This window comes from Triturus cristatus, chromosome 7 (assembly GCF_964204655.1).
Source record: "Triturus cristatus chromosome 7, aTriCri1.1, whole genome shotgun sequence".
Taxonomy (NCBI): Eukaryota; Metazoa; Chordata; class Amphibia; order Caudata; family Salamandridae; genus Triturus; species Triturus cristatus.
In genome coordinates this window covers 1,743,002,583-1,743,025,579 of record NC_140590.1, presented here as the reverse complement: position 1 = coordinate 1,743,025,579, position 22,997 = coordinate 1,743,002,583, and the positions used below count along the sequence as shown (strand labels likewise).

At 46.6% G+C, this 22,997-nt stretch overlaps 1 protein-coding gene across 2 annotated transcripts in view; it reads left to right on the top strand.

Annotated features, from left to right (window-relative positions):
- The window catches only part of LOC146812975 (killer cell lectin-like receptor subfamily F member 2), a 63,898-nt gene that overhangs the window by 21,852 nt on the left and 19,049 nt on the right, over positions 1–22,997 (top strand). For both annotated transcript variants that reach the window (XM_085614659.1, XM_085614658.1), the window contains exons 2-3: positions 11,616–11,714; positions 16,169–16,222. In XM_085614659.1, coding sequence (XP_085470785.1) covers positions 11,616–11,714; positions 16,169–16,222 — 153 coding nt within the window. The remainder of the gene's footprint in view (positions 1–11,615; positions 11,715–16,168; positions 16,223–22,997) is intronic.

Sequence of the window (22,997 nt, the reverse complement as noted above, 5' to 3'; positions counted from 1 at the left end):
TGTTGTTTGCAGGGGATGGCAAGTGCACTTGTCATCTGCAGAGTTTGCTTTACCCCTGAGCTATGATTGTGCCACAGTGCATACTGTTGTTGTCTGGATGCCCTGCCCCTGTGACAGAAGACAGTGGTGACTGACTTTCCAGCAAAGCCAGTGCCATGGCATTTAACTTGCTATGAGTGATCCTGCATTGTGTTCAAGTGTGCTCCATGCACCCCATTGTGGCATTGACTACCAGGACATGAGAACATCATAGTGTGTATTGCTGGCATGCATCACAAGCATGTGAAATGACTCTCTGGCCATCCCTTCATCCGTACACCTGTACTGAGTCAGTGGCAAGAGATGTGCTGTGTGTATAGTGACATACTCCTACATGTTCACTTGCATGCCCAACAAATGTGTGGGTGGTGCTTGTCGGCACATTGGGGTATTAGCATCCAACATGCAACAGACATATGGGTGCAAGTCCAGGAGGGATATGTGTGCCATGGTTGATGGTGAGACTGACAATTGGCTTATTCTAAACAGTGTGGGCACTTTGAGCAGTGTTCAGCTGATGATGCCAGGCCTACCCTGTGATGTGATCTACTCACTGTGGTGTGTGCAGTCAGTGCAGGTGACTGATGTTGTTCTCTTACTTCCTATTTCTATCCAGATACATCCACGGCTACAGGAGGGGACATCTCCATGGACCAGGAGGAGCCACAGAGCCTGACTGGGACAGAAGGAGAGGAGTCAGGGGGACCCAGTGGCACGGAGGGCGAGTGGAGCCACACCGAGGAGTCCTCAGCACCATCCACCCCAGCTGAGGGCCACAGCAGCTTGGAGGATGACTCCCTTGTGGAGGCAGGTGTCAGCAGCCACCAAACACAAGCTAGTGAGGCTGTCCCAGCCACAGCCCCCACCACCACCATCACCACCCTCCCATCGGCTCCCATCCCAGAGGTCCGTGGAGGCTCCCGTGTTCAGGAGCATGTCTCCTTTGTGCCAGGCACCGCACCCCCTGCCCCTGTGTCCCCTGCTGCCCTGAGTGAGGAGTCTGTGAACTTACTTAGACAGATCATGTAGGGCAGACATCAATGCTGAGTGTCCTCCATGCACACACCAGTCTGTTGACACAACTGGTGTCGTTCATGGAGGGCATTTCATCGGGCATGTCTGCCCTACAGAGGACCAATCACTCCGTGGCCTCCTCCCTAACGGCAGCAGTGTCCCTCCTCCAACAGTCCCGCACCCCCCCTGCACCACCCACGATTCCTAGCACCCTACCTGTCCCAAGCACACACACACCTGCACATTCTCACATGGCCACAGACACGGGCAGCACACAAACACCCAAAACAAAGTCTAGACGTGCACACAAGCAAGCGCAGGGGACTGATACCACACTCACAGGGGATGGTTTGCAGACACACACACAGTCATCCACAACCACTCCACAGTCCTCCGATACCTCTCCCTCCCAGCACCCTTCCCTTGCCTCACCTGCAACCCCATCTCAAGCTCTTCCTCTGTGACCTTGGCCTCTTCTCCACCGACCCAGCAGATCCAGATTACAAGGGGAAGAGGAAGTCCCCACACACAGAGGAAGTGCCCCTCACACCTGGCCACCCTCCCCCAGGCACAGTCAGACTGAGGTACCCACCCGCAAATCCCCCTGGAGCTGGAAGAGCAAGACCCCACACCGCCCCGCAGCTCCACGGCGAAGTCTCCGTCCTCCATCCCACAGGCCACCACTCCAGAGGTTCCCCCGCCACACCCTGCCCCGGGTTCCCCCACCCACAGATGCACCATCCCCAAAATGCTGAGGCTCTCCCCCCTACCACTTGCTCTTCCACCCCTGGTCAGACGGTTAGTGCCACTGATTTGGGGACCGTATCCCCCCCTCTGTCCTGCCGACCTCACCTTAACCCCATTCCGCTCCCATGGAGTTAGGCACTGCAGTGGAGTCCAGGACCACCCCGTCTGACTTGGGCACTGCAGTGGGGACCCAATCCATTCCATCTGACCTGCCCACTGAAGTTGTGCCAGCACCCACCCCATCTAACTTGTGCCCCACAGTTGTGACTGCACCCAACTCCTCAGTCAGCTCCACTGCACTTGCCAGTGACTCTCCTGCATCCACCACCCCTTCACTGTACTGTGCCCTGATCCTGCCCCTGCGGTGCCTGGTCTGCCCCCATGTATGCCCCTCCGAGGGGATGTCCGCTGTCCCTAGCAGTGCAGGCAAGCAACGTGTGACAGTTTTCACTCAAGTTCACTCCTTGTCATTTGATAATGGACTGGCCATCGGCCTTTGTTTTGAACGGACGTTTAATTTTTCTTCTGATGTTTACCATGACCTTGCAGTTGTAATGCTGGATTTCAATGTTGAATACTGAGGTGTTGATGTGAGGTACTCAATGTGGTCCATGAGATATGTATCCTATTCTGGTCGGTATCCATGGCATCCTTTGCAGCTAACTGGGTGTGTCATGATCAACAATTTGTGAACATCTCTGTGAACATTTTATTTGCATGGTCACATCTGTGCCTTGCACACATGCACATATGATGTGCTTCCCATTGTCCAATTTGTCTATTTCCCTGATTTTGGGCGCATCTCCACTAGACCTACAGGTGTGGGCATCATTGGTGTAGGAGCAACTGGGTCCTCTGTGTAACTTGCTGGACATATGTATTGAGTATGTGCATATGACTTAAGGGACACTCCCGTACACAGGCTGTTGTGACCTGAGGCTTCATTGTGTGGTAACTGATGGCTGACTGACCAAGTGTTCTGCTGACATGACTGAGACATGCTGGGACTATGTTTGGCACAGCTGAGCTTCCACAGCAGTTGAGTCCCCTCAGGTAAGTGTGTTGTTCCATCACACTGCCTGTGCCGATGTTGTGTGTTGTGTGAGCATGTGTGTGTGTGTCCACATCCCTTTTCATACACAGACAGTGTTCCCTTGATATGTTCCTGTTGTTTATGCTTGCTGAGTGGTACTGTGTTCATCCCACAACTTTGCCATGGGCTACCAGATGTGTGGGTGCATGACACACTACTGTTAATTGGTGTTTCATCATTGGGATTTGTCACTTCTGAGTGGTGATGATGTTGTCAGACGCAGATGGGACACAGTCAGGGGTCCCCACGGCACTTGTTTGTTCGCAAAATCATGTAGTTGTACCTAGGTGGTACCTTTCAGTGTTTGAGACATGTGTATGTGTGTGTGACTGCTCCCACTTGTCCGGTTCAGGGCTGCAATGTTTGCAGGTGTCAGCATGTGTGCCTTGTGGTTCTCCTTGGCTTCTGCATTGTTCTGGGACTGTGGCAGGTATTCCGCAGGTTACGTGAGCTTTGATGTCATGGCCATGTACCGCATACTTTGCAGTATGTCTGTCATTCACCAGGGTTGTACACTGTCCTTGTGTGATGATTCTGTGCACCTTAGTTCCTCCCAACATTACTGTCCATGTGGGTTTCACAGATGCACATTGGTGCAGTTCAGGGTGTGTGGTGTTGAGGGTGGACTGATGTAAATGTTTGCATGGATGTGCCCCTAGCTCCCGTTTGTCCATGGATGACGGGCCATGCTGAGTGATATGTGTTTGTGTAGGTGTGATGTACGTTTGTGGCACAGGACACATGTCTGGGTTTCAAAGTTTGTACGACATCTATCTTTGTCACCACAGTGGAGGTGTCATGCATGCTTGTGTCACCCCAATGTCTGGTCCCTGGGGGTAGTGCTGTTGTGTGTCAGTCTCTTGCTGTGTTAGTTTGTGTTCATTCCAGCTTGTGTCACATGTGTCTGTCGTGCTCCCTCTAATCTCACAATGACTGATTGCCCACTAAGGGGGGCCCATTGATGGGTTACTTTTGTATGGCACTGTGTCCACATCTTTCTCACTGTGGTTCAGCCCCCCTCATGTGTTGTGCACTTGCCTGGGGATACTGAGACACACACACACATGTTGTGTCAGATGTGCAGTGTGAGATTGCCTGTTTGTGTTTGTGCATCTGCACCAGTGCATTGGTATTGCTGTTGTGGGCCATTGTCTGGATGTTGTTATTGTGATTTACCCTGCTGTCCCTGTGAGTCACATCACATCATTCTGCACATTCATCCTGGTTGTTAGGTGCCATTGCTGGCATGGAATGTGAGTTTGTGACCTGACACCTACAGTCTACACAGGTTGTTTTGATTAGTGTGTCTATTTTCAAGATGTGTGTATGCTTTGTGATGGTCACTTCTGCTTTTGTGTCATTGTACACTGTATGCATTGTCAGCCCCCATGAGTGGTGCTTGTCTGCACATGGCCGGGAGTATGTTAGGTTATCACAGCACTGTTAGCCTCACCACATCTCTGTGGGTATGGGACACAACCACTACTTTGGCCCAAAGGTGTTTCATGTTTTGGGAGCAGGAATCATACATGCTGTTTGGTATTTGCAGCTTTGTCCATGATGACACTTACCTTTTGGTCACTGTGATGAGGGGGGTTTTAGACCCCATCACCACAATGCTCAACATCTGCTGCAGTTTGGAACCCCACACTTAACTTTTGTTCTACACAGTGAGGGGGTGTTATTTTTACATTGCCACAGTGCTAGTGATGCTTGCCTTGTGTAGGCCACACTAATTGTTTGGTCACACATGTGATGGCAGTTACATTGTATGTTCGAAGTCATGATCACTGTTGTGGGCATTTGTCACAGACTACACACTGTTGTCATGTTGTTAGGGAGATGTATTTTGCTGAGTTACATGATGTCGGTGTATGATGGATGTGTGGCGCATCACACATCCTATTAGTGGGGGTGGCAGTAGTGATGGTCAACATAAGCCCTATGGGTGGGGGTGGCAGTAGTGATGGGCAACAGGTCCCCTATGGGTGGGGGTGGCAGGAGTGCTGGGCAACAGGTCCCCTATGAGTGGGGGTGGCAGGGGTGATGGGCAACATAAGCCCTATGAGTGGGGGTGGCAGTAGTGATGGGCAACATAAGCCCTATGAGTGGGGGTGGCAGTAGTGATGGGCAACAGGTCCCCTATGGGTGGGGTGGCAGGAGTGCTGGGCAACAGATCCCCTATGAGTGGGGGTGGCAGGGGTGATGGGCAACATAAGCCCTATGAGTGGGGGATGGCAGTAGTGATGGGAAACAGGTCCCCTATGAGTGGGGGTGGCAGGAGTGATGTGCAACAGTAGTGATGGGCAACAGGTCCCCTATGGGTGGGGGTGATAGGAGTGCTGGCCAACATAGTCCCTAGGGATGGGGGTGGCAGTAGTGCTGGGCAACAGGTCCTCTATGAGTAGGGGTGGCAGGAGTGATGGGCAACAGAAGTGATGGGCAACAGGTCCCCTATGGGTGGGGGTGGCAGGAGTGCTGGCCAACATAGTCCCTAGGGGTGGGGGTGGCAGTAGTGCTGGGCAACAGATCCCCTATGAGTGGGGGTGGCAGGAGTGATGGGCAACAGTAGTGATGGGCAACAGGTCCCCTATGGGTGCGGGTGGCAGGAGTGCTGGACAACATAGTCCCTAAGGGTGGGGGTGGCAGTAGTGCTGGGCAACAGGCCCCTATGAGTGAGGGTTGCAGGGGTGATGGGCAACATAAGCCCTATGAGTGGGGGTGGCAGTAGTGATGGGCAACAGGTCCCCTATGGGTGGGGGTGGCAGTAGTGATGGGCAACAGGTCCCCTATGGGTGGGGGTGGCAGGAGTGCTGGGCAACAGGTCCCCTATGAGTGGGGGTGGCAGGGGTGATGGGCAACATAAGCCCTATGAGTGGGGGTGGCAGTAGTGATGGGCAACAGGTCCCTTATGAGTGGGGGTGGCTGTAGTGATGGGCAACAGGTCCCCTATGAGTGGGGGTGGTAGGGGTGATGGGCAACATAAGCCCTATGAGTGGGGGTGGCAGTAGTGATGGGCAACATAAGCCCTATGGGTGGGGGTGGCAGTAGTGATGGTCAATATTAGCCCTATGGGTGGGGGTGGTAGTGGTGCTGGCCATACAACCCCTATGTTGGCCTGTTGTTAGTGGCCAGGATGTGGATCCCCTGTGTGTGTGTGCCATTTTGCGGGTACGTGTTGCTTGTTTGTGTGGTAGGTGTCTGACTTACCGTCTGCGCCATCCCTGTCTGTTCCTGATCCGGTCATAGATGTAGAGTACTCGTATGACCTGCGCAATGGGATTCATGATGTGTTCGTCTTGTACACGCTACTTGTTGCTCCGTCTCGTACCCATTTCAATCTGGTCCGTCTCTTAGCCGTGGATTGAGTTGTGGCACGAATCGTAGCTGATATGCTTCTTTTCCAGATACTGTGACGTGTCGTATGTGGCGACCCGTCCAGCGCCTAGGAAGTACGCATCGTACTTTTCAGGGCGGAAACTGCTATGGATACTGCTTCCGGGCCACTCGGTTCGGCGTTAGGAGTTACGGCTCGGACGGAGAATGGAGCTTGAATCACAGCCTACATGTCGGTCGGGTTTTTGGCAGTTATGCGCATTGTACTTCATCAACAGGACGGACCGGCTACGGGTACGTGTCGGTCGTAAGGTAAGGCTACGAACAGCTCTCTGAGAGCTGTCCTACCCGGATCGGAATCGACCCCTAAGTGTTTGCAATAGGGTAACTGTGTAGGTGAGTCGTAGGTGGTAAAAAACTATGATCATCTACTTGCAATAAGACTTTAGCAGGAGGACATAGAAGGAAAACAATAAAGTACTTTATCTTGAAACATAGTATTGTTTTTGAAGCTCTCTTACAAACTTATGGAAGGGTTGGCATATGTGAAACTAAAAGAGGAAGGAGAACAATTGTTTGTTTCTCAAACTCAACATTGTGTTATAGGATAAAAAGAATCATTGTGAAGCACAGAATGCAGTAATAACTGATCCTAAACTTCAAAAGGCCTCGGTTTATAAAGCAGAATCATAAATCAGTGTTGATCACAACAAAATGCCCTTTTGCCATCACTAAAATTTGGAACCCAGGAAAACTTGCAAATTTCCCTGTTGAAGATGTAATCAGTGCATCAAACTCACAAACAGAAATTATATTTATCACCGTCACTTTCTAACTGCATTGTCCTAAATACTCACCACTTGTATTTCTTCTTTCCCCTCTCTACTAAATGGTGAAAAACATGTATTCATATTCATACACAGGATGTATGAGTCAAATAATAAACAGTTGTGGGTTTCACACCTTTCTGTGATCATATCACCCTGGTGTGACCTCAGTGCCTCAGTGTCTGTTGTTTCCGTGCAATGGTTAAGATTGAAAGCCTTCTCACCACCACCGGACATTGCATTTTGTTCTTCGTGCAAAGTGAGACACATTCACCTGCATTTCACTTCTCAGCCTAGGCCTTGCTCAATGCTCACAACAAGCACAGGTCCACCTCTTATGGGAACATTACAACAAGTCATGTGTCCAAGGAAAAGAAACCAGTCTTTAAAGCTACATCTTTAGAATGTGGTTCAACTACTAGACATGTAACGATTTCCCCAGGTGCTCCAGTAACTCCAGAAACCTCTACATTTATTATCTGCAACACACGTGCCTCAGTGACAAGGATAAATTAAAAGTTAGATATAAACAGCCATAGGGGCAGATTTATGTTCCTTGGTGCATCCCTGCAAATCAGCATGGATGCGCCAGGGAAGATGCGTCACGCAAGTTTGCCCTTGCGCCACCGCAGATGCGCCGCATTTACAATGCGGCGCATCGTGGCGCAAGGACAAGCAGATACGTGACGCATCTGCCGGCGTAAGGTTGGCGCAGTGCTGAAGTTGCGACCCAACTCCAGCACTGTTCCAACCTACCCTATCCCTAACATGGTGCGTCAAGCCTTACGCCTGCTTCAAGCAGGCGCAGGGTTTTGACGCATCAGCGATGGGAAAGTGACTCAGTGAAATCTTATAGATTTCACTGAGTCACTTTTCAGGGGCGTTCCTGCGACGGAACGCCCCCCCTGAGTAGAAACGCCCACATGAAACCTGACGCAGGTTTCATGTGGCGCAGGGCTTTACACCGTGACGCATCTCCATAGATGCGTCACGATGTAAATGGGGCGCAACATGGCGCAGGGTTTACACCGCCGCTGCATCACAAAAGTGACGCAACGGCGGCGTAAAAGTGGCGCAACTCGGATATAAATCTGCCCCATAGATTCTTAAAAAACATAGATACCGGATGCTGAATAATCAGCTTTGTAAGATGAAGCTGCGCTGCTCCCTGCTAAGGAGGTTTCAGGGGAAGGTGCACTCTATGCGGATCTGTAATGGGCATGGATAAGACTTGGAGGGTGACAGAAAAGTGTCTAACTTGTGGATGAATTGCTGATTCTGGAGCAGAATCCTACATACAGGCATCCTCTGGTGGATGGAAAGTGCCATTCCATGGATCACTTCTATGCTGGGATTGGGAAAGTAGGACCAACTTCAAAGGAGCCTGCATCAAGACTTCTGACTAGGTGATTTAATGTCAAACCTGCAGGAACACATGGATGTCTCTGTGGCACCTAGTACAGTCACCCTGACACCCACAGCGTACCGCAAAGGAACCATCTCCTGCAAGAAGGACATCACCTGACTGGTGCTCAGGATGCAGCTGATCTCCAAACAGCTATTTTCCAAAAGTATAATACTGTTGATCTAACTATCAGCACCTATTGTGCCCTTTTAGTAGCTAAAGGGGATGGGGTGGGGCAAAACACCAGCTCTGAGCCATATGTGATGGAAAATCCATTAGCATTAGTCGGTGCAATCTGTCCAGTGTCACCTTAGTGACTCAAAACAAGTCAGACACTGATATTCTGCACACAGTGATGTGAACAAAATATTGTGGCACTTGCACCAGAGAGTCCCAGTTCACTAGTGGGTTTTGGGGAGGATGGAACAGCCCTGCTGTCTGCTCCTGTGAGGACCACTTTTACAAAATGATTTGCAATTCAGAGATCCTCTCCGTGCCACGAGCAGCAGCAGTGAGCAATGAATGCGAAACATTGTCAGATGTAAATTAATGCCATATCCGATGACACGGAGGAGGCAGTTACTGTCTTACAAGTCACTGGCAGTGAGCACTGAGGAGAGATTCTCTCCTGAAGCATTTTCCAACTGAGATTATCAGTTTTCATATAAAAATTCGTCACTGAGTATGGTGTTCATGTAGAGTAAATTATACACCTAAGAGAAGATGCCCACGCACTACAAGTGAATGGATAGATACTGCAGTTCTTTTAAGAATAGACACAAAAGGATAAAAGCAGAACAAAAGAAAAGAAAAGAAAGGAAAGGATGGCACCAGGACAGGGGTTTTAAGGTGAGAAGTGATGGCCACAATGAGAGAGACAATGCAACCAGTACAACACATTAGTGATAAAAGGTCCCAAATGAATTGATATCCTTCACATATTCATGATCATCAGAAAGCTGCCAAAACCCCATCCTGTGTTTAGTAGACAGCGAAGGGGACCCTCCTGCCCGGCTTGGAGTTGTTCTCACTCACTTGACAGCGGCTCCTGTGCCTTTGACCCTGTATCGCTCTTCAAAACGACTGATCCTATCCGTTTCAATGCAGACACATGACAGAGGTGCATATGATTGAGTTTCCACTCTCGCCAACATGCCAGTCTCGTGTAGAAATAAGTAATCAGATGAATATCAGAGTCTCAACACCCTGTTGCATGAGGTTGCAACAAAACTCTGCATGTCTCCACATGTGGAGAGTCCTAAATTGGGTCTTGTCTGCCATGGTAGCACTGAACTACCCACTAAAGTGCCAAAGCTGTTTTCTGTAATGTGAAATGGGAAGAATCAGGCAGTTTTAGTGATCGTCTGGTCTGTACGTCCATTCTATGCCATTGAATACATGCATCTACTCCGCACGTGCCTGGGGCACTCAGGAGCCCCTACACTTCCTACATATACTTGGGCTGCAGTATCAGTTCAGGACACTGTACACTGGATCTCTCTTGCCCCCCCTTGGGTTATGGCGACATTTTTTCGAAGTGATAGTAATATATAGTTACCAACAAGGTTAGATATAAAGCTTGTTTGTAAAAGTACTGAGTGTCGGCCAGCATTCCTCAGAAGTTAGTTTTCAGTGACCAGTGCATATTCTGAGTTGCTAGTTGCAGGTGGGTCCAATTTGCACTTATTTTTTGGAACCTGCACTTATTTTTCCTCAACAGACTTTGATCCAGAACAAGAGAAAAAAAGACAAAAGTGGGAAAGAAGGAGGAAGGGAATAACAATAGCAAAAGGAGAAAGCAGAGATGAAAAAGAACCTGCAGGAGTGAGATAAAGAGCCGTGGGAGTGCCTCATGTGGAATGAAAGAGGCATGAGGTGGAATCGAGGCTGCCCAACCTTGTTTTTTGGCGCCCTGAACTTTGATACTGCTGGCTGTGAGATAAAACCTTGTGCCCCAGCACTCCTTCCTGTACAAACCAATCGCTGTCAGTGACTCACAAAGAGGATAATGTCCTACAACTACAGTCAAGGGACCACAGCGGCTCAAGGATAGGTGTTCAAAGAATAACTGTAGTAGCCAATACAGGAATAAGACCCTGAGAGTTCATTAGTTTAAATAAAGTCCATAGAAATGCCTTTTAAAGCATTTTACAAAAACATGGACGCTTAGTTGCCAACCTGGGTGATGAGGAAACCTCTCAAGGTCCAAGCATTTGGGGACAAGTAGAACATGCCCCTGCAGACTCACCACAGCAGCACAAAGTTGTGGCCATGTCTGGAAATATAGGATTGTGGCATTCCTATGACCTTTCACAGGCTGTGAAGTGAAAGAGCAGCCCTCTACTGGAAATGCAAGGCACAGTGTATCCGAATGTGCACATGGTTCAAAATCGTTTATAGAATTAATTAATGCAGATAGTTTAATGTCAGGATGAGTGCTATATTGAAATAAAAGTGAGCTTGATTTATGTATGTGTGCACACTTCTTAAAGTTTCCTTGCTCGTTCATCTGGTCGCAATTTAAACGTGTGGTGTATATTTATATGTATGTACGTATGTATGTATGTATGTATGTATGTATGTATATGTATGTATGTATGTCAATGCTATTTCATTAGCCTAGCCCAAAGGCACAGGTGCACTGTACATTACCAATGGCCAGCTTACAGTCAATGAGTAAGAGGTGAGGAAGGTGGGTTCTGGATGGTAAATGTTGTATAAGGCAGTGTTCTTTAAAGGGTGAGTCTTTAACTTTTTCCTAAAGTGGTGATGGGTTCATTCAGAACACACTGCAGCTTCACTTAACTATGGAGAGATTTAACGCACATGATGTCAGCCAGAGGCAATGTTTCACATCAAAGTACATGTTCCGGATCTATATTGCAGACACTTGGTTGTGCGCATGAATTAAGAAATGTGCACACAAAGTATGAAAATTAGTGAAGAATTCATGAGGTGTGGACAATTTTAATCAATAAAAATACAAGAAGCATAAAAGTGAACCTATGGTCGACTGGTCCTGAGTGATTAAATATTGTTAAATGCATCTTCTCTTTGAGGACACTGAAAGAGTCAATGTAAGAGCATGTCTTGAATTGTACATAGTTATTGATTTCTAATTCACAATTATTTTCTTTGTTTTTAAATTTTGCAGCTCGCCCAGAGTGTCACCGTTCATACAGGTGTGCAATATGGATAAGTGCAGCTCTGAACATCGTTCTAATCCTGGCTATAACAGGCTTTGGCATTTGGAGTAAGTGTGAACCACGTACATGTAACCAAGTTAGCTACTTCTCTGGAGACACACTTAGGGACTGATACACAAAGGTACTTATGTGTAGTAAACTTACAAGTGTGGAGTCACCACTCTCGTGACAGTGTCTCCACACTCATGGCAGAGTCACCGCTCTCGTGGCAGTGTCTCCACACTCATGGCGGAGTCACCGCTCTCGTACAGTGTCTCTACACTCATGGCGGAGTCACCGCTCTCGTGGCAGTGTCTCCACACTCATGGCGGAGTCACCGCTCTTGTGGCAGTGTCTCCACACTCATGACGGAGTCACCGCTCTTGTGGCAGTGTCTCTACACTCGTGGCGGAGTCACCGCTCTCGTGGCAGTGTCTCCACACTCATGGCGGAGTCACCGCTCTCGTGGCAGTGTCTCCACACTCATGACGGAGTCACCGCTCTCGTGGCAGTGTCTCTACACTCATGGCGGAGTCACCGCTCTTGTGGCAGTGTCTCCACACTCATGGCGGAGTCACCGCTCTCGTGGCAGTATCTCCACACTCATGGCGGAGTCACTGCACTCGTGGCAGTGTCTCTACACTCATGGCGGAGTCACCGCACTTGTGGCAGTGTCTCCACACTCATGGCGGAGTCACCGCACTCGTGGCAGTGTATCTACACTCATGGCGGAGACACCGCACTCGTAGCAGTGTCTCTACACTCATGGCGGAGTCACCGCTCGCGTGGCAGTGTCTCTACACTCATGGCGGAGTCACCACTCTCGTGGCAGTGTCTCGACACTCATGGCGGAGTCACCGCTCTCGTGGCCGTGTCTCTACACTCATGGCGTAGTCACCGCACTCGTGGCAGTGTCTCCACACTCATGGCGGAGTCACCGCACTCGTGGCAGTGTCTTCACACTCATGGCGGAGTCACCGCTCTCGTGGCAGTGTCTCTACACTCATGGCGTAGTCACCGCACTCGTGGCAGTGTCTCCACACTCATGGAGGAGTCACCGCTCTCGTGGCAGTGGTACTACACTCATGGCGGAGTCACCTCTCTCGTGGCAGTGTCTCTACGCTCATGGCGGAGTCACCACACTCGTGCCAGTGTCTCTACACTCATGGCAGAGTCACCGCTCTCGTGGCAGTGTCTCCACACTCGCGGTGCAATCGCCGCACTCGAATCAGAATCTCTGCACAGCGCAGTGTAAAGTGCACTTTACTACACGTAAGTACCTTCGTGAATTGGGCCCTTGTACTTTGTACGCTGACGTGATATTTGCGTCCTGAGAAGGGAGGTATCCGGGAGAGTGGGTAGGGGCAGCCGAATGGTATCAGTTATATACCTTGTGCTTTGTTTATGAACTGTGCAAGCTGTCTAGATTGAATGCTGATATTAGGCACACATGATAATTATAAATGCACAGGTGAGGGACCGTCGTGAGACCTTTGGGCTGGAAAAGAAGACTACAATTGTCCTCCCTAAGCCAAAGCAAAGGGGTTCTTCGCATATGATGTAATGACAAACCATTCTTGCGTTAAAGAACGTGCACATTCTCTGGCCATATTCATTACACTTCCTAAATATGACATCAAGTCGAAAAATATTTTTTATTACATACAAAACAGATACCGTCTTTTAACTAATACAAACAATCTCCTACCAACATATGCTCGCATTCCATGATTGATGACCACCCTCAGTTCCTAGTGGCATCGCATACATTTAATTGACTCAGGACAGATTGTTATTTACAAGGCAAACTCTCCGCTCACTCAAGATAGAGGGAGCTAGGGCCAGCAAAGCAGCTACCCCACCAAAAGAACCATGGCAGAGCAACCCAATAAAAGAAAACCCCCTGGCACCCAATGGGGGTGGGGGTGAGCCTGGGCAATTAGACCCTACCTTAGTCCCCTGGTTATTCAAAAAAACTATATCATTCTGAATCAGCCTGCTCCTAAATCTGTGTGCCCTATAATGGCAGCCTGTTTCGTGGTCAAAACAGGACTCCTTAACCCCCCCCACCCACACAAAGATTGTCAAAGCTAAAGGGATAGGTGGGTGGGCATAAAGAAACTCCAGGCATAGTTTGGGGAAGCGTGTACCGGCAGTCCATGGGGGCAGGCAGGCAGCAAGGTGTCTATTAGGGTATGTTTGACCCTTTTAAGCTGTACTGCCACCCCTGTTGACTGCCCAGGCAACTCTGCTGCCCCCCATGCAACCAATTGTTGCCACTCGCGGGAAACAAAACCTGAGAAAATGTCAATGATGCAGCCACCGTTGGGCTGCTGACCTGGACTGGTCCATTCCGGCACGCATCTGTCTTCGGGCCCTTTGATGAGAGATTTGGATCCTTGTTCAGGAACAGTTGAGAAACTGCATTATTTTGCCTTAATGTTTACTGATAGCCAACACCATCTTACAGGACCATGTTAACCATGGCAGACATTACAGTCTCAGCTCTACTGCATTCTGATGACAACGCTTACTATTTTCAGTTATCTTCTGCATTCTCATTGTCAAACTAATGAACAGCCTGGAACTAAATTCTCTGGTTGTCCACTTACTAGTCGGGTACTGGCTGTACCGCCTACATCATCTCAGGAATCCATCACACTCAGACTTGCTTATCATAAAAGGCTGGCCAGAAGCATTTCTGAATCTGCTCTATTCTTTGCCATTCTGTTTCTCATTGTACGGAATAGGACTAGCTCTGCATGAAGCTTAAGCTTTTGCTACGGGTTCAGAAGAGGTCACAAATGCCTCCATCCTTGCCTCGAGTCTTATTTCAGATCAAGTAGAAAACAGCCAGTTTGCAGAAACGAATGGCTATGGATTTTCTCTTGGCTGCTAAGGGTGAGGTCTATGCCATAGTTGGGTTCATACAAACCCAAAGTTTTAATAAATATTCAAGAACACATTAATAACACCCAAAAAGCATAAAAAATTAAAGAAAATTGATGGATTCAACCTAAATGGGTGGAGTAGTTGGTCTTGGCTGAAAAATACATTTGGACTTTTTGGATGAAGATTATTGAGATAATAATTGCTGACTTCATCACTATTCTTCTTCTTTGCATATTCTTATGGGTCTGAACGTACTCTACTCATCGCCTCAGGAATAATAAAGCTTCAACCCCCTCCTTTCCCCTTACAATTCCAAGAGACAGTGGTGGCACGGATAGTAATTCAGAATCGGTGTTCAGGATTACAGTAATAAGGATAAGCATTACCATGAATGCAATATATTAATGGCCACAGAACTACACTGATAATGGCTCCATTGAGGTGTTAAAGGTTGAGATTGAGAGTGTGCATTAGTTTGCTTTACCATTTACTGCAACAATTGGCGCCTTTTTGCTATTTTTCTGCCCACTTTATACATGGTTGTGCTGCTTTTGACATCTTTAGCCTCCTTTCCATGCCTGGCAGCTCTAACAGAGGATTTCAGTTAGTACACTCATGTCAAGTGGTTTAAACTCTAGGTCACTTGCACCTTTGTCATTAGACCTCACTAGCACCTCCAATGAGCTCATTGTTTCAGTTTCTGTCACATTACCCATTGGTGATTGTCTGCAAAAAAGATTTCTTGCTTTCAAAATACTTTTAGTATTAAATGGCCAACTGTGGTCTTTTTAGCTCTGATCTGTGAATTCAGAGATTCCTTTATTGTCGCTTAAATTAGCATGTTCAGACTTGCCTAGCGTGTAAGATATTCTGCAACTTTTGTACCCTGAAGGGTCTGCAATACCCGGATACAATTATATCCTTGTACCCCAATACATCAAAATGTAGTTTCCAAAATACTCTTATTCTCAACATTGCCCTAACGTGGGCCTGTGTGGGTCACCTGGATAGAACATTCCAGATAATTTGATTAAGTAGCTGGCTTCCTATGTTACCTGTGGGTCCTATGACATCCCTGTTACTGGGCTGGAAACCACTGATGACGTAGGATACATCAACTCAACCTTTTGTCACTTGCAGACATCTTCAGAGACCTTAGGGAAAGCCTGCAAATACAGCTGTGATGCAGAAAACACAGAGCAGGTCACAAAACACAGAACTAGTCACAAAACACAGAACAAGTCACAAAAAATGTATGGCCTCATTTCAAACAGCAATGCTTGTGAATGCGAAATGATGCACATGTGCAGAGTACGAACAATGTACAGGTTCAGTTTGTATCTACAGGACATTCATTTTGTGCAAATAGCTTGTTTTCCCCTGAGGCATGGTATATAACATTCTTTTCTGAGGTTATACAAACTAACTGCCCCTCTGAAGGGGGCATATGTCACGCAATCTAGTTCAGGGTATTAGAGGCTGGGTAGGAGGGAAAGAGACAAAGAGATGGGGCAGGCTCAGGGTATACATGTGTGATGAGTGGCTCCTCTCCTGCTTCTCACTTTCACTTTACTCATTAGTATGTCCCTCATATTATCAATGGATCTAACCCTTGACTCCTCTTTTGCAGTCGCCTTCAGGACCCCACCCCTTGGAGAAAAGTGCCAGTCGAATATCCTATCAGGTACAGTTTCCAATATTGTTTAACACATCTGCATGGCATTTTTAGCTGTAACTCAATAGCACTTCTGTTATTCATATGGCATGAAATGCACAACAAGGGACATGGGGAGGGGGTGGGTCAGGGTCGGTGTATAGAACTGCCATCATTACTGGTTATTTTCAATTGTGACCCACAGGTGTAGGTAGAAACAAAGGTGGTTTCTACAGAGATTACTTTGAGGGATACCTTTCTTGTGGTAGCTGTGTGACATCAAAACTTCTTCAGTGATGTAACAAAACTTGAAGTGGAGAGCCTTTAACAACCGGTATAGCCTGAGGCAGAATGTTTAAAAGGCTATGAGAACATTTCACTCCCTGAGGGTAGAATGTTCCAAATTAAAAAGGGAGAAACAGCAAGACAAGCATTGCGATGTTGGAGCAGAAGGCTTCTACCAGCCACTATAAGCCTGGAGCCATTTCATTGTCTTCAAAGGAGCTCTCAACATTCCATTGTTCTAATTCCTCAGTAAAGCATCTAAATATTAAGGGGGCCTGAAGCTGCAATCACACACCATCTTCCCTCCTTGACTTGCTTTGTGCACCATTCCCAACTCTCCATCAGAGCATTGACTCCTCTGTCCCAATTTCCACTCTCTTGATGCCACTTTCCAGTCTCTCTTCACTTTAGCTCGTTGTGAAACCATTAGTACAGCATATGTTGATATCCATTGACCAACAAAACATACCATGCCTCTCGGTCAGTATGTAAGGAAGACTCTCTGTCCTGTGGTCTATCCCTATGGGTACCTGTACGCCTGTGTGCCTCGTTGTCTGCTGGCCTATATATATGAGTGGCTTTAGATGGGTTGTCTGTATATGCATATATTCCTGTGCGTTTTATTGCTCTGTCTCCTTCCTTGGATGTATGTGGTATCTATGTTAATGTGTGTGTAGGTGAGCGGTGTAGGTCCGCATGGGTGCACAATTGTCTTGAAATTGTCAACCTTAGGGATGCCTTTTCTTTTTTGTATGACTTGATAAATATTGATGCCCGTCTCAAGGGCTGCAGAATCCGCTAGCCGGGACTGAACCATCCCTCATATTGGCTTGCAGGAATACAGTCATTATTGCAATGGTAGGTTGCTTTATTGCCAGATGGAGCACAATGGTGGGGAACAACCTTTACAACGCAACTTTTACAACGCACTACACTTACAACGCAATTTTTACAACGCAACATCCACTACAACGCATTCCATTACATAGCATGACACTACAACGCATTTTTAAAAACTACCTTTACAACGCATTCCATTACATCGCATACTACCTTTACAACGCATACCATTACAACGCATAATATTACACTACACTATCCAACACTTACCCTACTGTTGCACCCCCTGGAGTTAGAATAGTAATTTTTACCCCAATACTATCCAACACTTACCCTACTGTTGCACCCCCTGGAGTTAGAATAGTAATTTTTACCCCTATACTATCCAACACTTACCCTACTGTTGCACCCCCTGGAGTTAGAATAGTAATTTTTACCCCTATACTATCCAACACTTACTCTACTGTTGCACCCCCTGGAGTTAGAACAGTAATTTTTACCCCTATACTATCCAACACTTTCCCTACTGTTGCACCCCCTGGAGTTAGAATAGTAATTTTTACCCCTATACTATCCAACACTTACCCTACTGTTGCACCCCCTGGAGTTAGAATAGTAATTTTTACTCCTATACTATCCAACACTTACCCTACTGTTGCACCCCCTGGAGTTAGAATAGTAATTTTTACCCCTATACTATCCAACACTTACCCTACTGTTGCACCCCCTGGAGTTAGAATACTAATTTTTACCCCTATACTATCCAATACTTACCTTAAATGCAATTTAATATTATGCGTTGTAATGGTATGCATTGTAAAGGTAGTATGCGATGTAATGGAATGCGTTGTAAAGGTAGTTTTTAAAAATGCGTTGTAGTGTCATGCTATGTAATGGAATGCGTTGTAGTGGATGTTGCGTTGTAAAAAATGCGTTGTAAGTGCATGCGTTGTAAAAGTGTGCGTTGTAACGACATACATCCACAATGGTTGGTCCAAAAACACAATGCTGCTTTCATCTTTCAGAGCTCAATTGTTAGTTCAGTAGACGATTTAGCTCATAGTCAGCTCAAGCTCTGGCAGGACCAGCCTACTTTTGAAGTCTTTCACATCTAGAGACACTCCACTGTTGTTGTCAGTTTTTGTACCAAGACTAAGGCTTTCAACACGCGGTTGCAAGTGAGAGTTATTTTGGGGTTTGACTAGACTTCATTTTTAACTTAAAAACACAAGAGGCCCAAAGTTACAGTGAATGTTTTATTATTAAAGTGTTGAATTTCACTGTACCAACATTGAGTTGGAATTAACCCACCACATTGCACAATAGGCTAGAGCAATTGTCTTTAAACATTTTAATGCCCCAATGTGTGTAAAATAGAAAAAATCACTGGGTTCCCCACAATGATAAACATATTTTCGCGCAACTCTAAGTGGCAGATCTGAACATATTTAGCAATATGAACATTGCAATTGTGTTGAGTTACTGATGGCTGTATATACAGTGGCTCACTGCTTTCACCAAAAGCACAACACTGTGTCAATGATCTTTGTCTCAATTCTATAGGAACATACTAAATGCTCATCTTAGCCAGAGCTTGGCTCCCACGTATGATCAATTCTGGCTCCTCCCTCGAGGGCCCCCCTCAGCATGAAGACTTCTTCTTTGGAGACACTAACCCATAACACAACCCTCTGTTCTAGTCAGATTAACCTATCTACTAGGGCCACTACCCCACAAAACTAAACTGGCTTTAACCACTTCTTTGCAGTGCTGTGAGGTGGCTCACTAACTCACCACACTGCACTGCTTAATATACACGCTAACCCACCACAATGCGCCCTTGATATCATTCTAATATGTCACCACCCCACTTTGCTACACTTTAGATGCACTGTCCTGCCACTCTGCACTGCATCCTATGAGAATTATCAAACTATAATGCATTGCAGATTATGGTCACTAACTCACTTCACAAACCACATTGCACTCTAGAGACTTTTGCCCTCCACTGCATTCTGCAGAGAAAAATCACTAAGGGACAGAGGTACTAACATTAGGAATACCGATTTCCTAATTGAGATCCTCTCCAAAATCGGTATTCGTAATGTGTGAAAACTCTTTTGAGTTTTATTAGTCGTTCCTAGAGTATCACATATAGACCTACCTCATGCACAAAAGTCAGGTAGGTAACAATATGTGACCCATTAGGAATCGCAGCCATCACAGGAATGGTGGCCTGCTGGGGTCAGCAGACCACCATATCTTCTGTGTTTGATTTTTAGCAAAGCAATCTTTCATTTTTTTTTTTAATGAAGCACATTTTCCTTAAAGGAAAATGGGGTGCGTTTAAAAAGAAAATTAAACTTTGCAGTTTTATTTTTTAAGAGTAGGCAGTGGTCTGTGTAGCCACTGCCTGCTCCTAAAATGTTTTTGTTTTCCATTCTCAAAGGGCAAGGGGTCTCCTGGGGACCTTGCCCTCTTTACGAACGGGTTACTACTTCCTTCAAGAAGTCAGTAAAACATGGATGTTTTGCGACCGTAACTCGGTCGCAAAACATTCATTTAGCCCATTCAGATTTGCTATTTCGAAGGGTCGCCCTGAACACACCCCTTCCAAATGGGGACTCGCAAACGCAAATTGCGATTCAGTAAAGTGGTATCAAATCACAATTTGTGTTTTATACGTATGTAAAAGCATTTTTGCATTTGGAAACGGCCTGATCAGTAGTATCTGACCGCAAAAATGCTTTGAACATGTGGCCCTTAGACTGGTTCACATTTTGAAGATGATGTCCAAACTACACTGTATTCAAGGGACACTAACCCACCACACACCAGAACAATTTAGAGATACTAATCCTCCACTGCATTCTGTTGATAGCAATGATAATAACTCACCATGCAACCATGTATGATTTCAGCACTGTCTCCAATACTTTACAGTGTATTGTTCTACGACACAACACTACACTAGATCCTCACTATCCGTCTACTGAGCACCTTCAGGGAAAAAATAAAACACTACACTCTAGAAAGAGTAAACCTACACACTGCACTCAACCACACATGAAGCAAAATCACCACCCTGCATTCATTCTATGTACACCAACCAACCTCATTTCATTGCATCCCAGTGGTATTTCCCACAACACACTGCATGCTTGAGACACTAGTCACCTGTACTGCAGAATATCCAACCATCATGATTCAAACTAGCAACAGTTGCCCAGCACAGCACACTAAGAGTGTCAATTTTTAGACTGTAATTGTCAAAGGTCATGGGGTGTTTGTACTTGCACCTTAATTTTTTTGTAAAGTCGTCAAAGATGTTTCCCCATTGGTCATATGGGCCTTTGGTGGTTAAATTGGAGCACTGTAAAGCAGTGGTGGGTGATGACCATCAAAAATGGAGGGCGTTTGGGGGACCGAGGGCCAAAAAGTTAATTAAAAATGTTTTAAATGTGCTTACCCACGCTCTCCTCTGTGTTTCGATCTCCTCCGTGTTTTCTTCTTTCTTCTTAGATGCCTCCAGTGTGACAGCACCTCATGGAGCCTCATGTAACCCCTTCTGCAAATCTCGATTCTGCTCTCATGTTGCAGATTAGCAGCATGAGAGCAGCACCCTGATTGGCTGGAGCGGGCTGTCTCGACGCTCCAGAAGGCACAGAAGTCCTGTGCCTGCTCTCCATCCAGCTGTCCGAGACAGCTAGGTGGAGAGGTTTACTCTGCACGTCAGGCTGGCCATCACAAGACAGTCGGCCAAAGTGACATGCGCAGCGTACACTGGAGTGGGCACCACTCCCCAGCTGCCAGTGAGCAGCAATGCCCCACCCCAAACACTACTCGGCCTGGGAGAAGTGAAAAGTAAAACGGTAATTCATTTTATTACCGTTTTATCTTTTGCTGCACGGACAGCAAGGGGGCGATGCTTCTCCTCCCCAATTCCCTAATAGTGGGGGGGGTGCTGCTGTAAACGAGAAGGCATTAGAAACACCTTTCCAGCACGGGAAGCGAGTGCGGCCCCACAATAAGAGCCAGGAATTGCTAATTATGAGTTAAGGAATTTAATTTTCAAGATAGTGATCAATCCAGTATATAAACGCAATAAGAGTACCAGCGACGGCCCGTATAGCACGTGTTACCGGGGCGGTGACGTGGGGCAGAGGAGGGGCAGGGTGGGGGGTTGCAAAATGCGGCATACGGCCGATTGCAGATAAGTTACGAAAAAAATAAAGAAAACGAATATCGTTGCGCGCGCAGCATCGCCAAATGCGATGCAGCGCGCGCAACACAATTCGGATTCTGTATTTTTTTTGTAACTTACCTGCAATCGCCCGTATGCCGCATTTTGCAACCCTGCCCCTCCTCTGCCCACGTCACCGCCCCGGTAACACGCCCTATACGGGCCGTCGCTGAAGAGTACGTTCACAAGATGCAGCAGTAGGACTTGCAGACTGTAATGTCTTAACAGATTAATCCATAATAATATGAGATACAAAATAGTGACATCCACAACAATGATAAAGCACATTGTAGCAAAAATCTGTTCCATTAAGAAACCTCGTTTCTCTCATCTAAACATTGCTTGACTACAGGACCACTTAACCAGCATTTCTATTTAGGGAGCATGGAAGGTGTCAGCATAGCATAGACTACTGTAGATGTCTTAAGTAAAGGGAATTAAATGTTCAGCATAATGCTTCACACTGCTGTAAAACTCAGCAGAGAGGATTGTTCCCTCCCTGAGTCCAGAAATAATATGCCCAACTTTGGAAACACCAATTAAAATAACAGGAACTTCAAAGACATCCTAATCTCTTCTTACACCACCAGGTTGTACTGAGAGGCGCATCTGAACCCTCCCAGGACTGCAGAATGCAATCTTGAGCATCCAACCGTGCTGATATTTGATAAACAGATGGCCTTGAATATAGATGTCATATATGAATATATCATTGCAGAATGGGGACGAGTCTAATGATGCTGCTCCAGAGGCTAAGCACAGTTCATTGTGTATAAAATACATTAATTCTGGTTGTTACCACCTGAGGATATCACATCAAAATAAATGTTCCCATCTTTGTTTAGAAGGTAAGCAATTTAGCTGTCGTGCTTCACAATTTCAATGATTTTCTTTCGTACAAGGTTGACTGCCTCCCACAATGAGGGACAAATCGAATAATCCCTTCAGTCAATTTAGCCACTTTTTAGCGCTGTTTCCCCATCTGTGTTGTTAGCCTTTTCTTGCAAAAGTACCTTTCTCGTGGGGTGCCTTGCTCATCTTGGAAGTGGAAGAGGAGACATTGAAGGAGTCAAGCCGAGAAGAGGCCATCTTGAGGATTTCTTATAAGTCATGATGGTAGGAAAATAAATTTATTGGAGCAGATACCAAAACTTCTGTTCCAAAGGGGGGGGGTTGAACATTAGATACAGCTCCTGACCTACACCTGGATGGTTTATGTGTTTACATTTGCTAACTTCGAGTTGGCTAAAGTTCTTAATTATTTTTGTTTAGTGCATATGTAGTCAGATGTGTGTGGCTGAGCGCCCTTGTAGGGAAAAGGGGAAGTGTAGAAGAGGGAGTGGGTGCAGATAGGCTTAGAGCAGATCAGTCTAAATGATTGGTGGAAGTTGTGTCCTCTGATATTTATGGATTTTTTCAAGTCCCCTCCAGGCGGAG